Raw genomic sequence first — 16,712 nt, 5'->3', positions numbered from 1 at the left:
CCCCTACCCCCCCACACCCACACCCACACACACACCCCCACACCCTCACATCACTACCCCAACACCCCTACCCCCCACACCCACACCCACACACACACCCCCACACCCTCACATCACTACCCCAACACCCCTACCCCCCCACACCCACACCCCACACCCACACCCCCACACCCTCACATCACTACCCCCGCACCCACACCCCCCCACACCCACACCCACACCCACACCCCCACACCCTCACATCACTACCCCAACACCCCTACCCCCCCACACCCACACCCCACACCCACACCCAAACCCACACCCCCACACCCTCACATCACTACCCCCACACCCCTACCCCCCCACACCCACACCCACAACCCACACCCACACCCACACCCACACCCCCACACCCTCACATCACTACCCCCACACCCCTACCCCCCCACACCCACACCCCACACCCACACCCACACCCCCACACCCTCACATCACTACCCCCACACCAAAACCCCACACCCACACCCACACCCCCACCCACACCCCCACACCCTCACATCACTACCCCCACACCCCTACCCCCCACACCCACACCCACACACACACCCCCACACCCTCACATCACTACCCCCACACCCCTACCCCCCACACCCACACCCACACACACACCCTCACACCCTCACATCACTACCCCCACACCCCTACCCCCCCCACACCCACACCCCACACCCACACCCACACACACACCCCCACACCCTCACATCACTACCCCCACACCCCTACCCCCCCCACACCCACACCCACACCCACACCCCCACACCCTCACATCACTACCCCCACACCCATACCCACACCCACACCCACACCCACACCCACACCCCACACCCACACCCTCACATCACTACCCCCACACCAACACCCCCACAGCCACACCCCCCACACCCACACCTCCCACTCCCACACCCCCACACCCACACTCCACACCCACACCCCACACCCACACCCTCACATCACTACCCCAACACTCCTACCACCCCACACCCCACACCCTCACATCACTAACCCAACACCCCTACCCCTCCACACCCACACCCCACACCCACACCCCACACCCCACACCCACACCCTCACATCACTACCCCCACACCAACACCCCCACACCCACACCCCACACCCACACCCCACACCAACACCCCCACACCCACACCCCACTCCCACACCCACACCCCACACCCACACCCCACACCCCACACCCACACCCTCACATCACTACCCCCACACCAACACCCCCACACCCACACCCCACACCAACACCCCCACACCCACACCCCACTCCCACACCCCACACCCACACCCACACCCCACACCCACTCCCCACACCTACACCCCACACCCACACCCCCCACACCCACACCCCACACCCACAAACCCCCACACCCACATCTCCACACCCACACACCCACACCCCCACACCCACACCCCCCACACCCACACCCCACACCCACACCCCCACACCCACACCCCCCACACCCACACCCCCACACCCACACCCCCCACACCCACCCCCCACACCCACACCCCCCACACCCACACCCCACACCCACAAACCCCCACACCCACATCTCCACACCCACACCCCACACCCACACCCACACCCCCCACACCCACACCCCCCACACCCACACCCCCCACACCCACACCCCACACCCACAAACCCCCACACCCACATCTCCACACCCACACCCCACACCCACACCCCCACACCCACACCCACACGCCCACACCCACACCCACACCCTCACAACACTACCCCAACACCCTTACCCCCCCACCCCACAGCCCAAACTCCACACCCACACCCCTGCACAACCACACCCATGCCCCCCACACCCACACCCTCACACCCACACCCCCACACACGCCCCCACACCCACTCCACCCCACTCACCCCCACACCCGCACTACCCTATACCCACACCTCCACACCCACACCCCCACACCCACACCACCCCTCATCCCCCCACATCCACACCCCCCACACCCACATCCCCACACCCACACCTCCACACCCACACCTCCCCACACATCCCTACACCCACACCACCCCACATACCACCACACCCACACACACACCCCCACACCCGCAACCCACACCCACACCCCACACCCCCCACATCCACACCCCCACACACCCACACCCCCCCACCATCCCACATATCCCCACACCCACACCACCCCACACACCCCCATACCCCACACACTCCCCACACCCACACCCCCACACCCACACCCTCACATCCACACCGCCACGCCCTCACTCCCCCACTCCCACACCCCCACACCCACACCACCCCACAGCCACACCACCCCACAGCCACATCCCCCCACACCCACACCCCCACACCACCCCACAGCCACACCCCCCACACCCACACCACCCCACACACTCCCACACCCCACACACTCCCACACCCCCACACCCACACCCTCCCACAGCCTCACCACCCCACACACCCGCACACCCACACCCCCATACACGCCCCCACACCCACACCACACAACACCCCCACACCCACACACCCACACCACCCCACACCCACCCCACCCCACACCCACACCACCCCACAGCCACACACCCACACCCACACCACCCCACCCCGCAGCCACACCCCCCCACACCCTCCCCTCCACACCCACACCCCTGCACACGCCCCCCACACCCACACCACCCCACACCCTCACATCCACACCGCCACGCCCTCACTCCCCCACTCCCACACCCCCACACCCACACCACCCCACAGCCACACCACCCCACAGCCACACCCCCCCACACCCACACCCCCCACCCACACCCCTACGCCCACACCCCCGCACACACCCCCACACCCACTCCACCCCACACCACCCCTCACGCACACCCCCACACACACCCCCACACCCACACCATCCCACACACCCCAACACCCACACCATCCCACACTACACCACACCACACCCAAACCCCCCGCACCCACACACCCCACACACCCTACCCCCCACATCCCCCACACCCCCTACCCCCCTACACCCCACACTCCCCCACACCCCCACACCCCACACCCACTACCCCCCACAGCCTCCACCTACACCCCCCCCCACCCCTACCACTATCCTTGATCGTCCTTCCCCTCACTCTGGCCATCCTCCTGTTCCTCACGTAAGAGTAGAATGCCTTAGGGTTTTCCTTAATCCTACCCGCTAAAGCTTTCTCATGCCCCCTTCTAGCTCTCCTAAGTCCATTCGTCAGTTCCTTCCTCGCTGCCTTGGAACCCTCTACTGCCCTGTCTGCTGCCTTGTATATAGTGAACTACACCATAAATGGAAAAGCCCGGGGGGAAAATTGATGTACAGAGGGATCTGGATGTTCGGATCCATTGTATGCTGAAGGTGGCAATGCAGATCAATAGGGTGGTCAAGAAGGCATACGGCATGCTTTCCTTCATCGGACAGGGTATTGAGTACAAGAGTTGGCAGGTCATGTTACAGTTGTATAGGACTTTGGTTCGGCCACATTTGGAATTCTGGGTACAGTTCTGGTCGCCACATTACCAGAAGGATGTGGATGCTTTGGAGAGGGTGCAGAGGAGGCTCAGCAGGATGTTGCCTGATATGGAGGGCATTAGCTATGAAGAGAGGTTGAATAGATTAGGATTATTTTCATGCGAAAGACGAAGGTTGAGAGGGAACCTGATTGAGGTCTACAAAATCATGAGAGGTACAGACAAGGTGGACAGCAAGAAGCTTTTTCCCAGAGTGGGGGACTCAATTACTAGGGGTCATGAGATCAAAGTGGGTGGCACGGTGGCTCAGCGGTTAGCAGTGCAGCCTCACAGCGCCAGAGACCCGGGTTCAATACCAGCCGCAGGTGACTGTCTGTGTGGAGTTTGCACATTCTCCCCGTGTCTGCGTGGGTTTCCTCTGGGTGCTCCGGTTTCCTCCCACAGTCCAAAAGATGTGCAGGTCAGGTAGATTAGTCATGCTACATTACGCAGAGTGTAGGTTATTAGTAAGGGGTAAATATATGGTAGAGGGAATGGATCTGGGTGGGGTTACTCTCTGGAGAGTCGGTGTGACTTGTTGGGTCGAAGGGCCTGTTTCCACACTGTAGGGATTTTAATTCAATTACAAAGTGAGAGAGGGAAAAGTTGCAGGGAGATATGCACGGAAAATTCTTTACGTAGAGGGTGGTGGGTGCCAGGGAAGTGTTGGGGCGGGCACGATAGCATCATTTATGATATATCTAGACAGGTACATAAGTAGGCAGGGAGCAAAGGGATACAGACCCTTAGAAAATAGGCAGCAGATTTAGATAGAGGAACTGACTCAGTGCAGGTTTGGAGGGCCGAACGGCCTGTTCCTGTGCTGTAATTTTCTTTGCTCTTTGATCCATGCCTCCTCCACCTTAAGTTAGCTTCCTTCTTCCTCTTGACTAGATGTTCCTCATCCCTTGTCACCCAAGGTTCCTTCACCCCACCATCCCTTCCTTGCCTCAGTGGGACAAACCTGTCCAGCGCTACCAGCAGGTGCCTCCAAAACAACCTCCAGATTTCTGTCGTGCATTTCCCTGAGGACATCTGTTCCCAAGTTAGGTGCCCCAGTTCCTGCCTATTTGCATTGTAATTGCCCTTCTCCCAGTTAAATGCTCTCCCATCGAGAGATCTGACACCTGGCACGGTTCGTTGCCACGCGCCAAATCCAATATGGCCTCCCCTCTTGTTGGCCTACCTACATATTGAGTCAGGAACCCTTCCTGGACACACCTGACAAAAACTGCTCCATCCAAACTACTTGAACCAAGGAGGTTCCAATCAATATTAGGGACGTTAAAGTCACCCGTGACATCAATCCTGCTACTTCTACACAAAATCTGCCTTCCTGACTGCTCCTCCGTGTCTCTGTTGCTATAAAGTGATGTTAATCAATTGGGTCAATGGATTGACTAGTGGCAAATGGAGTTTAATTTGGACAAACGTGAAGTATTGCATTTTGATAGCACAGACAAGGGCAGGACTTATACAATTAATGGTAGGGCCCTGAGTAATGTTGTAGAACAGAGAGACTGAGGGATTCAGGGATATAATTCTCTAAAATTTGCGTTCCAGGTATTCAGAATGGTTAAGAAGGTGTTTCTTCCATTGCTCAGTCCTTTGAGTACACAGGTTGGGACGTCACGTTGAGGTTGTACAGGACATCGGTGAGGTCTGTTCTGGAGTACCATGCCCAGTTCTGGTCTCCTTGTTACAGGAAGGATATTATTAAGCTGGGGAGGGTTTAGAAGAGATTTTACCAGGATGTTGCTGGGAATGGAGAGTTTGAGTTATGGGGAGAGGTTGGGTAGGCTGCGACTTCTAACACTGGAGTGTAGGAGGTTGAGGGGTAATATAGAGGTTTAGAAAATCATAAGAGGCATAAATCAGGTGAGTAACGGGGGGGGAGGGGTTGTTCAAAACTAGGGGGCATATTTTGAAGGTGAGAGGAAAAAAGATTTCAAAAGGACATGAGGGGCCAACTTCTTTATACAGAGAGTGGTTTGCATGTGGAATGACCTTCCAGAGGAAGTGGTGGACGTGGGTACAGTTGCAATGTTTAAAAGACATTTGGTAAGTACATTAATAGGAAAGGTTTGGAGAAATGTCAGCCGAATGCGGCCATCGGGACTAGTTTCGTTTGGGAACATGGCCGGCATAGACTAGTTGGACTGAAGGGTCTGTTTCCATGCTGTGTGAATCTATGACTCTATGACACTATCCCTGCTCCTGTATTTGAATCCTCTCCCTATGAAGACCAACATACCATTTACCTTCTTCACTGCCCGCTGGTCCTGCACACTTATTTTCAGCGAGTGGTGTACAGGGGCACCCAAGTCTCGTTGCACCTTCACATTCCTAATTTATTGCCGGTCAGAAAATAATCCATCTTCCTGTTTTTGCTTCTAAACTGGGTAACCTCACACTTATCCACATTACACTTCAGCTGACGGTCTCTCAATGTGTCCAAATCACACTGAAGCATCTCTGCATCTTCCTTAACAGCCCATCCTCCCACCCAGTTTTGTGTCATCTGCAAACGTGGAGCTGTCACGTTGAGTTCCCTCATCCATCATTCACGTTTCCTTTCTGACCTGACTACTTCAGAACTGAAGGGGGGAGCGGCGGAAAACTCCTGAGATTTACAAAGGGCAAAGGGATTGGTATGGGAGGGAACGAATCTTTGGTCCGGGATGGGTGTTAATAGTGGAATAAAGGTAAACCGCCTGTAAACAAAAGCATGACTTGATAGAGACACTCGTGAGAGGGTACGGTGGTGGGTGGATGGTGGGAATTATCAAAATGGAACCAGTGTTGCACCCTGCAGGCTGTAGAGTTCCTAAACTGAAAATGAGGTGCTGGTTACCTGGTGTGCATTAGGAAGCATTGAGAGAGAGCGTTACACTCAGTCCTGAGGTTATCTGTTATTCACTGATCCCTCGGTATCCCAGTCCACTGCCAGCCACTGGTCTGCGGTAGCTTTCTCTGACGAATGGTCAATCATTAACGTACATGAACTCGGTCAGACTTCATGCCAACCTTTGTCAGTACCACTCGTTAATGTCAGTCCTCCTCTCTCCCTGTTCCCACTCTCCCCTCTTGTTCACAGTTATCAGATCGTCATCTTTTTTCCGTGCTCTTGTCATTAGGTAGAACCGCAAACCCATTTGGTTAGCATTGTAGTGATTGGAACGAGGCCACTGTTGGAATATTGCATGCAATTCTGGTCTCCTTCCTATCGGAAAGATGTTGTGAAACTTGAAAGGGTTCAGAAAGGATTTACCAGGATGTTGCCATGGTTGGAGGATCTGAGCTACAGGGAGAGGCTGAACAGGCTGGGGCTGTTTTCCCTGGAGCATCGGAGGCTGAGGGGTGACCTTATAGAGGTTTACAAAATTATGAGGGGCATGGATAGGATAAATGGACAAAGTCTTTTCCCTGGGGTCGGGGAGTCCAGAACTAGAGGGCATAGATTTAGGGTGAGAGGGGAAAGATATAAAAGGGATCTAAGGGGCAACTTTTTCACGCAGAGGGTGGTATGTGTATGGAATGAGCTGCCAGAGGATGTGGTGGAGGCTGGTACAACTGCAACATTTAAGAGGCATTTGGTTGGGTATATGAATAGGAAGGGTTTGGAGGGATATGGGCCGTGTGCTGGCAGGTGGGACTAGATTGGGTTGGGATATCTGGTCGGCATGGACGGGTTGGACCGAGGGGTCTGTTTCCATGCTGTACATCTCTATGACTCTATATGCACTTACACAGTCCTGCACAGACACACGTACATACATCCAAAAGCACACGCATATACAAGAGATGGAGTTTAATTTAAATAAACATGAGGTGCTGCAGTTTGGAAAGACAACTCAGGGTAGGACTTATATACTTAATGGCAAGGTCCTGGGGAATATGGCAGAACAAAGAGACCTTGGAGTGCAGGTTCATAGCTCCTCGAAAGTGGAGTCGCTGGTAGATAGGATAGTGAAGAAGGCGTTTGGTATGCTTTCCTTTATTGGTCAGAGTATTGAGTATAGGCGCTGGGAGATCATTTTGCAACTGTACAGGACATTGGTTCGGCCACTGTTGGAATGCTGCATTCAGTCCTGGTCTCCCTGCTATAGGAAGGGTGTTGTGAAACTTGAAAGGGTTCAGGAAAACTTGATGAGGATGTTGCCAGGGTTAGAGGATTTGAGCTATAAGTCGCGGCTGAATAGACTGGGGCTGTTTTCCCTGGAGCATCGGAGGCTGAGGGGTGACCTTGTAGAGGTTTAAAAAATCATGTGGGGCATAGATAGGACAAATAGACAAGGTCTTTTCCCTGGGGTGGGAGAGTCCAGAACTGGAGGACATAGACTTAAGGTGAGAGGGGCAAGATTTAAAAAGGACCTAACGGGCAACTTTTTCACACAGAGGGTGGTGCGTGTATGGAATGAGCTGCCAGAGGAAGTGGTGGAGGCTGGTACAATTACAACATTTAAAAGGCATTTGGATGGGTCTATGAATAGGAAGGGTTTAGAGGGATATGGGCCAAATGCTGGCAAATGTGTCTAGACTTATACAGGATATCTGGTGGGCATGGACGTGTTGGACCGAACGGTCTATTACCGTGCTGTACATCTCTATGTCTGTATGACTTTTTTTCTGCATATACGTTGCACATACACATGTTGGCAAGCACATGTATATACACAGGATTCTGGGTAATCTGCAAGATGGAGGATGGGATAAAATTGGGGCTGTAAGAGCTGCTCCTTTTTTGATGTATTTTCAGTGTTGGAGGTGATTTCCTTGAATTCCAGGAGGAGCAATTACTGTTTTATATGCCACTGCATTGTTTTGGAACTTTGGAGGGGGGAGTGGGGAGGTAAAAGGATCAAAACAATGGTACATTAAAACGGAGGAAGACAGACAGACAAAGGCAACGACCACATGGTCAGAGACAGAAACCTACGCTGCTGTCTGACACAGCAGTGAACCTGTACAGTTACTGTCATTTGTGTTTGAGTTCGTGTATCCCTGGACATCAGAGTGCATCTAAGAACAGCGAAATTCATAGCTGACCTTGGGGGAACTTGTGTGAGTGAGCTCACAGCACAGGAACACGTAAGTGCATAGTTTCTAAGTATAACCTTGCTGTAAATCTCCAATAGTGAGTAGAGTGGGTTCTTTCTCGATTATATGTTTTATTGAGATCTATCGCTTGATTAAATTTGGAAAATATAAACCATGAGTACTAAGTTAGCCCCGCGCAGTATTTTTTCTATTTTCCTTGGAGCGTTGGAGGCTGACGGGTGACCTTATAGAGGTCTATTAAATGAGGGGCATGGATAGGATAAATAGGCTAGTTCTTTTCCTCTGGGGTAGGGGGAGTCCAGAACTAGAGGGCATGGGTTTAGGATGAGAGGGGAAAGATATAAAAGGGACCTTATAGAGTCATAGAGATGTACAGCAAGGAAACAGACCCTGCAGTCCAACTCGACCAGATATCCCAACCCAATCTAGTCCCACCTGCCAGCACCCGGCCCATATCCCTCCAAACCCTTCCTATTCATATACCCATCCAAATGCCTCTTAAATGTTGTAATTGTACCAGCCTCTACCACTTCACACAGAGGGTAGTACGTGTATGGAATGAGCTGCCAGAGGATGTGGTGGAGGCTGGTACAATTGCAACATTTAAGAGGCATCTGGATGGGTATATGAATAGGAAGGGTTTGGAGGGATATGGGCCGGGTGCTGGCAAATGGGACTAGATTAGGTTAGGTTATCTGGTCAGCAAGGACGAATTGGGCCGAAGAGTCTGATTCCATGCTGTACATCTCTGTGACGCTATGTCTAAATACACAGGAAAGCTGTGCATGTTTCACGTTTCATAGAGCGCGGCTTTGATTACTTCAGCAGTTCTCTCTGAATTCGGCCGGGTGATTTCTACATTGACTCCAGTTGAAGTGTTTAGCTGTGAAGGCAATTCCGTTCCGGTTCAGTGTACGCGAGCTCCCTGCAGTGAGTGCCTGTGTTTGATCTGCTTGCCTGTGAGAGTGGGGAGACTGCTCTCTGGAACCGCAGGTTGGCTTCATAGTGCGCATTTGCCAGTCAGGCATCGCCTTCTGCTTTCCTCACCTGTCTTTCAAAACTCCTCTGATAATTAGTTTCTGTGCGCTCGGTGTGCAGCCTGTCACAGAGACGCTGCAGGTGGTCTGCAGCTCTGGGTCTGTCTTCTATTTTTACCGAGTAGTCATCTTTCTGCTGCAGTGCACACCATTACCTGCATCACAGGGGCTCACACAGGTACGCACTGGGAAGAAAGTTTCTTATCATCAAACTCACGGAGGGCAACACTTTCCCATGATTCTGATCGCGTGGACAATTCCTCAAATCGCCCCACGGTCTGTGCTGGATAGTTGGCCACACTTTTGAGTTTAAAGCAAGCCCCATTCTCTTTGTGAATAATCTCCTCTTGGAGTCTGCATGTTGGCCGCTGTTTATGGACTACATTTAAAGCCACGGGTACAAGACGGTGGGAGGCCATCTTTTACAGTATGCCAATGGCAGGATTCAGGGGTCAGGGTTCCCCTGAATAACTCTCTTCAAATCTGTTGAGTGCTACCACTTGGCAAGTGGCTCATTACCTGTAAGTGGCGTTGGGACACATTGTGGTTATCAAAGGCTGCAAATAAGCCAATGATAATATAAGTGGCATCTCATTTTTAAAGATGTATTCACTCGTGGGATGTGAGTGTCACTGGCTGACCATTTGTTCCCCGTCCCTATTGCCGCTGGGGAAGGTGGTGGTGAGCTGCCTTCTTGAACCACTGCAGTCCACAATTCTGTTGTGTGTAAGTGTTTATGTAGGGGTGTCTGTGTGTGTGTGTCTATGTGTGCGTGTGTGTGTGTGCCTGTGTGCGCGCGTGTGTGTGTATGTGTGTGCGTGTCTGTGTGCGCATGTGTCCGTGTATGCATGTGTCTGTGTGCGTGCGTGTGTGTATGTGTGTGTGTCTGTGTGCATGCATATGTGTGTGTGTCTGTGTGCATGCATATGTGTGTGTGTCTGTGTGCGCACGTGTGTATGTGTGTGCGTGTCTGTGTGCGTGTGCGTCTGTGTGTGCGTGTCTGTGTGCTCACGTGTGCATGCATATGTGTGTGTGTCTGTGTGCGCACATATGTGTATGTGTGCGTGTCTGTGTGTGCGTGTCTATGCACGTGTGTCTGTGTGTGCGTGTGTCTGTGTGCTCACGTGTGCATGCGTATGTGTGTGTGTCTGTGTGCGCACATATGTGTATGTGTGCGTGTCTGTGTGTGCGTGTCTGTGCATGTGTGTCTGTGTGTGCGTGTGTCTGTGTGCTCACGTGTGCATGCGTATGTGTGTGTGTTTCTGTGTGTGCGTGTGTCTGTGTGCGCACATGTGCATGCATATGTGTGTGTGTCTGTGTGTGCGTGTGTGCGCGCATGTGTGTCTGTGTGCACACGTGTGCATGCATATGTGTGTGTGTCTGTGTGCGTGTGTCTGTGTGTGCGTGTCTGTGTGCGCACGTGTGCATGCATATGTGTGAGTGTGTGTGTGTGTGTGTGTGCGCGCATGTGTGCGTGTGCGTCTGTGTGAGTGAATGAATGATTTTATTGTCACGTGTATTTTACGGTGAGCCAAATAATAAAATCCAGTGAAAGCCATGATGTGGCGCCATTTTGAATAGTATTAAGCATAAGAAAATAGAGAGTCCAAAACTAAAGGGCATAGGTTTAAGGTGAGAGGAGAATGATTTAAGAGGGACCTAAGGGTGGTTCATTTGTGCAATGAGCTGCCAGAGGAAGTGGTAGAAGCAGCTAAAGTTGCAACATTTAAAAGGCATTTGGACATGTATAGGAAAGGTTGATGTATAGGAAAGGTTGATGTATAGGAAAGGTTCATGTATAGGAAAGGTTGATGTATAGGAAAGGTTGATGTATAGGAAAGGTTCATGTATAGGAAAGGTTCATGTATAGGAAAGGTTGATGTATAGGAAAGGTTCATGTATAGGAAAGGTTCATGTATAGGAAAGGTTCATGTATAGGAAAGGTTCATGTATAGGAAAGGTTGATGTATAGGAAAGGTTGATGTATAGGAAAGGTTCATGTATAGGAAAGGTTGAGAGGAATATGGGCCAAGTGCAGGCAAGTGGGACTAGCTCAGATAAGGAAACCGGGTCGGCATGGATGAGTTGGGCCGACAGGTCCGTTCCTGTGCTGCGTGAATTTATGACCGGAGTCTGGGAACGCACTGCCTGGGAATGTAGTGGAGGCAGGTTTGATTGATGCTTTCATGAGGATGCTGAAACAGTGCACAGGGTCATGGGAAAAGAACAGGAATTTGACATAAAGTCAAAACGTTCAGAGAACCAGTGCAGACACGAAGGGGCTGAATGGCCTGTGATTCTGAGAGCAGGCCCCTGCACCGCTCACGAGACAGGAAACCCATCCCCGTGATGTCTCAGGGCTCATCCCTTGAAAGCCTTGAGACTGATCAATTTGTCAGCTGATCAGTAATTAACTTTGAATTGAATTCCGAGTCCGAAGCAATGCCAGCTCCCACTTCCTGCCTCCAGAGTGACAATTTATCCCTTTTCGCTCGCAAACCTCCATCAGACAAATGGGATTTGTAAATTGGAAACTCTCCAGTAACAAGGAAGCGAACCTGGCCTCGCCAGAGCCTTGAGGTTTGATAAATAGCATTAGAAGCTGTGCAGTTAATGTGCATCTTGTGAAGAAATTAATTACGTGGCTATGCTGATCCACTCTATCAGACAAAACACTGGCAATCTGAAACCAACACAGAGAATGCTGGAGGAACTCTGGCGACATCTGTGGACAGAGAGGCACAGTTAATACCTCAAGTCTGGTATGTCTCTCCTTCAGAATGTTTTTTTTTCCCAACACTTTTGACAGTGCGGAAGCCACAGGGGTTATTAATGTGGGTGAAAGAGACAAGGAGATGTGAAACGGATGTACGTTAAAGGTGTCAAAGGGAGAGAATTGGTCCTCTCTGCTAAATGCACAGCCTACAAGAGCAGGCTCTTTGGAAGGGGGAAGAATGCATGAAAAATGGAGAATAGACCTAACGCGGTCAGTTTCCGGAATTATTGCATGGGAGCAGTCTGTGGGGAAAGTGAGGTGCTGTTTCTCGAGTTTGTGTTGTATTTCAGTGGAACATTGCGACAGCCCCAGAACAGAAATGTTAACATAACTTTCCATCAGATTACCTCCGTGGGCTTGGGCCAGTGGCACCTCACTGTTGGGGGACCATGCCCAACCTTCAGCACCCTTCTGCGGGAAGTGGCAACCCCAGTGGCAGGTGAAGTGGTTTGCAGTGTCTTCTGTGCCAGTCATAGCACCTTCTGACACACGCACAGTTCTGCATCAGTCACAACTCGCACCCAATTTAAGACTATAGCCTGAGCTTGATCATCTCATTGTGATCAATGGGGTGGCACGGTGGCTCAGTGGTTAGCACTGCTACCTCACAGTGTCATGCAACTGATACGATATATTGAACAAACGTAGATTGCTGTTAAGTCTTTTATCTTTTAGAATGCGTTGCATGGCGCTGTGATCTTTTGCTATAAATTCTGTGTCTTATGATCTTGCTGCATGGCTTCCAAATAAACCTGTTGGACTATAACCTGGTGTTGTGTGATTTTTAACAAAGTCGAGAGGGTGGTGCTGGAAAAGCACAGCCGGTCAGGCAGCATCCGAGGGGCAGGAGAATCGACGTTTCAGGCACAAGCCTTTCATCAGGAATTCTTAACAAAGGTGTGCAGGTTAGATAGATTGGCTATGTGGCGATGGAGATAAGGTGGGGGCTGGCTCTGGGTGGGATGCTCCCCGGTGGGTCAGTGCAGACTCGATGTAGGCCGAATAGCCTCCCCACACCGTGGGGGATCCAAGAATGTGTTATAGCAATTGCCTTTGACATTTATATCGCACCATAGCAAGGCTGCTTCACCGGGATGTTAACAGGCCAAACTGAGAGAACTTTGGATCCATTGTAAGGAGATATTAAGTGGCCAAAGTTGTGGTAAATGTTGTAATCTTTAAAAACTATCTTGAAGGAAGAAAGAAGAGTGAAAGGTGATACGTTTCAGAAGGTGAGGGGGCTGTAACCTATGCAGAGGGATGCACTGGTTACACGGGCTTGGCTCCCATCGGTTCTCCGACTGTTTCTCACCTGATCTGTGTCTTGCCGGCCTGCAATGAGTTCACCATGCACGTCATGAACTCGGAGCGGCACGGTGACTCAGTGGCTAGCACTGCTGCCTCACAGCTCCAGGGACCCGGATTCAATTCCCGCCTCGGGTGACTGTCTGTGAGGAGTTTGCACGTTCTCCCTGTGTCTGTGTGGGTTTCCTCCGGGTGCTCTGGTTTCCTCCCACAGTCCAAAGATGTGTAGGGCAGGTGAATTGGCCATGCTAAATTGCCCGTAGTGTTAGGTGGATTAGTCAGGGGTAAATAGAGGGGGGGGTGGGTTTCTCTTCGGAGGGTCGGTATGGACTTGTTGGGCCGAAGGGCCTGTTTCCACACTGTAGGTAATCTATCGATCGATCCTATCTATCGATCGATCCTATCTATCTATCGATCTATCTATCTATCGATCTATCTATCGATCGATCTATCTATCTATCGATCGATCTATCTATCTATCACCTGACAGATTTGGGAATTGGTTCCATAAAGGTTCTGTGTTCAGGGACATTACCCACAGTAAGGGATAAAGTAGTTGAGAACAAGATTGTTTTAATGGGTGTGAGGCAGGACAGCAGTGACAGCCTAGGGCTGTGTTTCGGGCTTGGCTCCCATCGGTTCTCTCACTGTTTCTCACCTGATCTGTGTCTCGCAGGCCTGCAATGAGTTCACCACGCACGTCATGAACTTACTGAGAGAGCAGAGCCGGACTCGCCCCATCTCCCCGAAGGAAATCGAGAGGATGGTCAACATCATCCACCGCAAGTTCAACTCCATCCAGATGCAACTCAAACAGAGCACGTGCGAAGCGGTGATGATACTACGCTCACGATTCCTGGACGCACGGTAAATAGACCCAACGTGTACTCGATCTCAGCGCAATCAGTGAACTCAACAAAAGTGGGAGAGTAGCTAATAGCAGGTCTCTGCAATGGAAACTTCCATTGACGTTGTGGAAGTGACAAAGGCTTGCTACGTGACCATCGCTTGGACCTATGAGGAGAGTTGGGGTGCAAGTGTCCTATGAAAGGGGGGGGGGGGTTTCAGAATTTTGCTAAAATCTGTTATTGGTGTTGCTAAATGGATACTTTTGAAGAACTAAGTACCCATTTCCAGTAAAATTCTCCAAAACCCTACTTGATCTTAATGTTGAACCTCCGAAAATGCACACCTCGGTGAGGTAAGCCCTTCCAATGCTGCAAACCGCCATTTCTCACAAACATATACACAATGGTGACAGTTCCTTAAAACCTGTTGCTGACGTTATGAAAGTCCATAACTCGGTGCGATAAGCACTTTTACGCATCCAAATCCCCACTACTACCTAAATTGTCCAAAATGCTGGCAGTTTTGTTTGTAGAAAACCTGTTGCAGATGTTACTGAAATGCATAACTTGGTGAGAAAGGGACTTTCTCCCGTTTTCAGCATTCGAACATCCTGCTCAAATCTGTAACAGAAGTTGCTGAAGTGCATAACTGGGTTAGATAAGTATATTTGCAGCACCAGACCTCCACCTCCAGCACACTTGTACAAAATACTGGTATATCCTTAATATCTGTTGCAGATGTTGCAAAAGTGTAGGAAGTGTCCTTGAAACTGTGTCACGTTTGGCCAGAACATGTGCCCCAATAGGAATATAGCAGATTGAGGCTCCCCAGGTTTTGGCTTTAATCCATTGGTTAGCAATAGTGAGATTGTGGTTGGTCAGAATGGAGAAGGGATACCGAAATGATGCCCTTTGTTGTTGGTATAATTTCAGTAAATCAGTTGTACACCCGACTGTTTGTGATATCTGTATCCAATCAGCACTGTCATAGAGCTTCATAACGACTATAAACTGAAGGTTGTATAATCTCTCAGGTTTGACTTGGCTTGATCTGGCTTTGCCTGCTGTGATGTTATTCAGTTTATTTTAACTTGACTCAGAATTGTTTCTGTGGAGTAGGCTTCACTTGGCTTGCTCAGGTTTGCTTTGGAGTTGGACAGCGATATACATTGATTCAGCATCCTACACCTTTACAAAGTAGATCGAGCCCTCTGGCAGATGCACCAGTCATTTTCCCACTTGCAACTCTTTCTCAGCTGAGGTGATGACCGCTATGGTCCTGATATTACCCCAGAGAGGCTTTGGGGAGCCGGGAATCTGGTATCGTATGTGTGAAACCCAGGAGTAAAGTTCTGCATGGCTCATTAACACAGCAAACTCATTATAGACACATATACAAACAGAGGAGATAGAAGCAGCAGGAGGCCATTCGGCCCTTCGGGCCTGCTCTGCCATTCATCACGATCATGGCTGATTGTCCAACTCAATAGCCTAATCCTGCTTTCTCCCCCATAACCTTTGATCCCATCCTCCCCAAGTGCTATGTCTAGCCACCTCTTGAATATATTCAGTATTTTGGCATCAACCACTTCCTGTGGTAATGAATTCCACAGCCTCACCACTCTTTGGGTGAAGAAATGTCTCCTCATCTCCGCCCACCCCAAATCCTCAGACTGTGACGCCTGGTTCTGGACACACCCACCATCAGGAACATCCTCCCTGCATCTGCCATGTCTAGTCCTGTTAGAGTTTTATACGTCTCTATGAGATTCCCCCTCACTTGTCTGAACTCCAGTGAAAACAATCCTAACCCAGTCAATCTCTCCCCAGTCCCGCCATCCCCCGGAATCAGCCTGGTAACCCCTCACTGCACTCCCTCGAGAGCAAGAGCATCCTTCCTTAGGAAAGGAGACCAAAGCTGCATAAAATATTCTAGCTGGGGCCACACCAAGGCCCTGTATAACTGCAACAACACATCCCTGCTCCTGGACTCGAAACCTCTCACAAAGAAGTTCAAAATCACCCAACACCGGGTTATAATCCAACAGGTTTATTTGGAAGCATTAGCTTTCGGAGCACTGCTCCTTCATCAGGTAGCTGTGGGACAGGATCATAACACAAA

General features: G+C 50.9%; 1 protein-coding gene across 2 annotated transcripts in view; it reads left to right on the top strand.

Annotated features, from left to right (window-relative positions):
• Positions 1-16,712, top strand: part of LOC122548313 (pre-B-cell leukemia transcription factor 1-like) — a 214,646-nt gene that overhangs the window by 91,183 nt on the left and 106,751 nt on the right. For both annotated transcript variants that reach the window (XM_087990288.1, XM_087990287.1), the window contains exon 4: positions 14,419-14,609. In XM_087990288.1, the coding sequence (XP_087846414.1) occupies positions 14,419-14,609 (191 nt within the window). The remainder of the gene's footprint in view (positions 1-14,418; positions 14,610-16,712) is intronic.

This window comes from Chiloscyllium plagiosum, unplaced genomic scaffold (genome assembly GCF_037043375.1).
Source record: "Chiloscyllium plagiosum isolate Xiang-an unplaced genomic scaffold, Cpla_swu_hap1 HiC_scaffold_9, whole genome shotgun sequence".
Classification (NCBI taxonomy): domain Eukaryota; kingdom Metazoa; phylum Chordata; class Chondrichthyes; order Orectolobiformes; family Hemiscylliidae; genus Chiloscyllium; species Chiloscyllium plagiosum.
The sequence above is the reverse complement of the archived record's forward strand: the minus strand, read 5'-3'. Positions and strand labels throughout refer to the sequence as shown.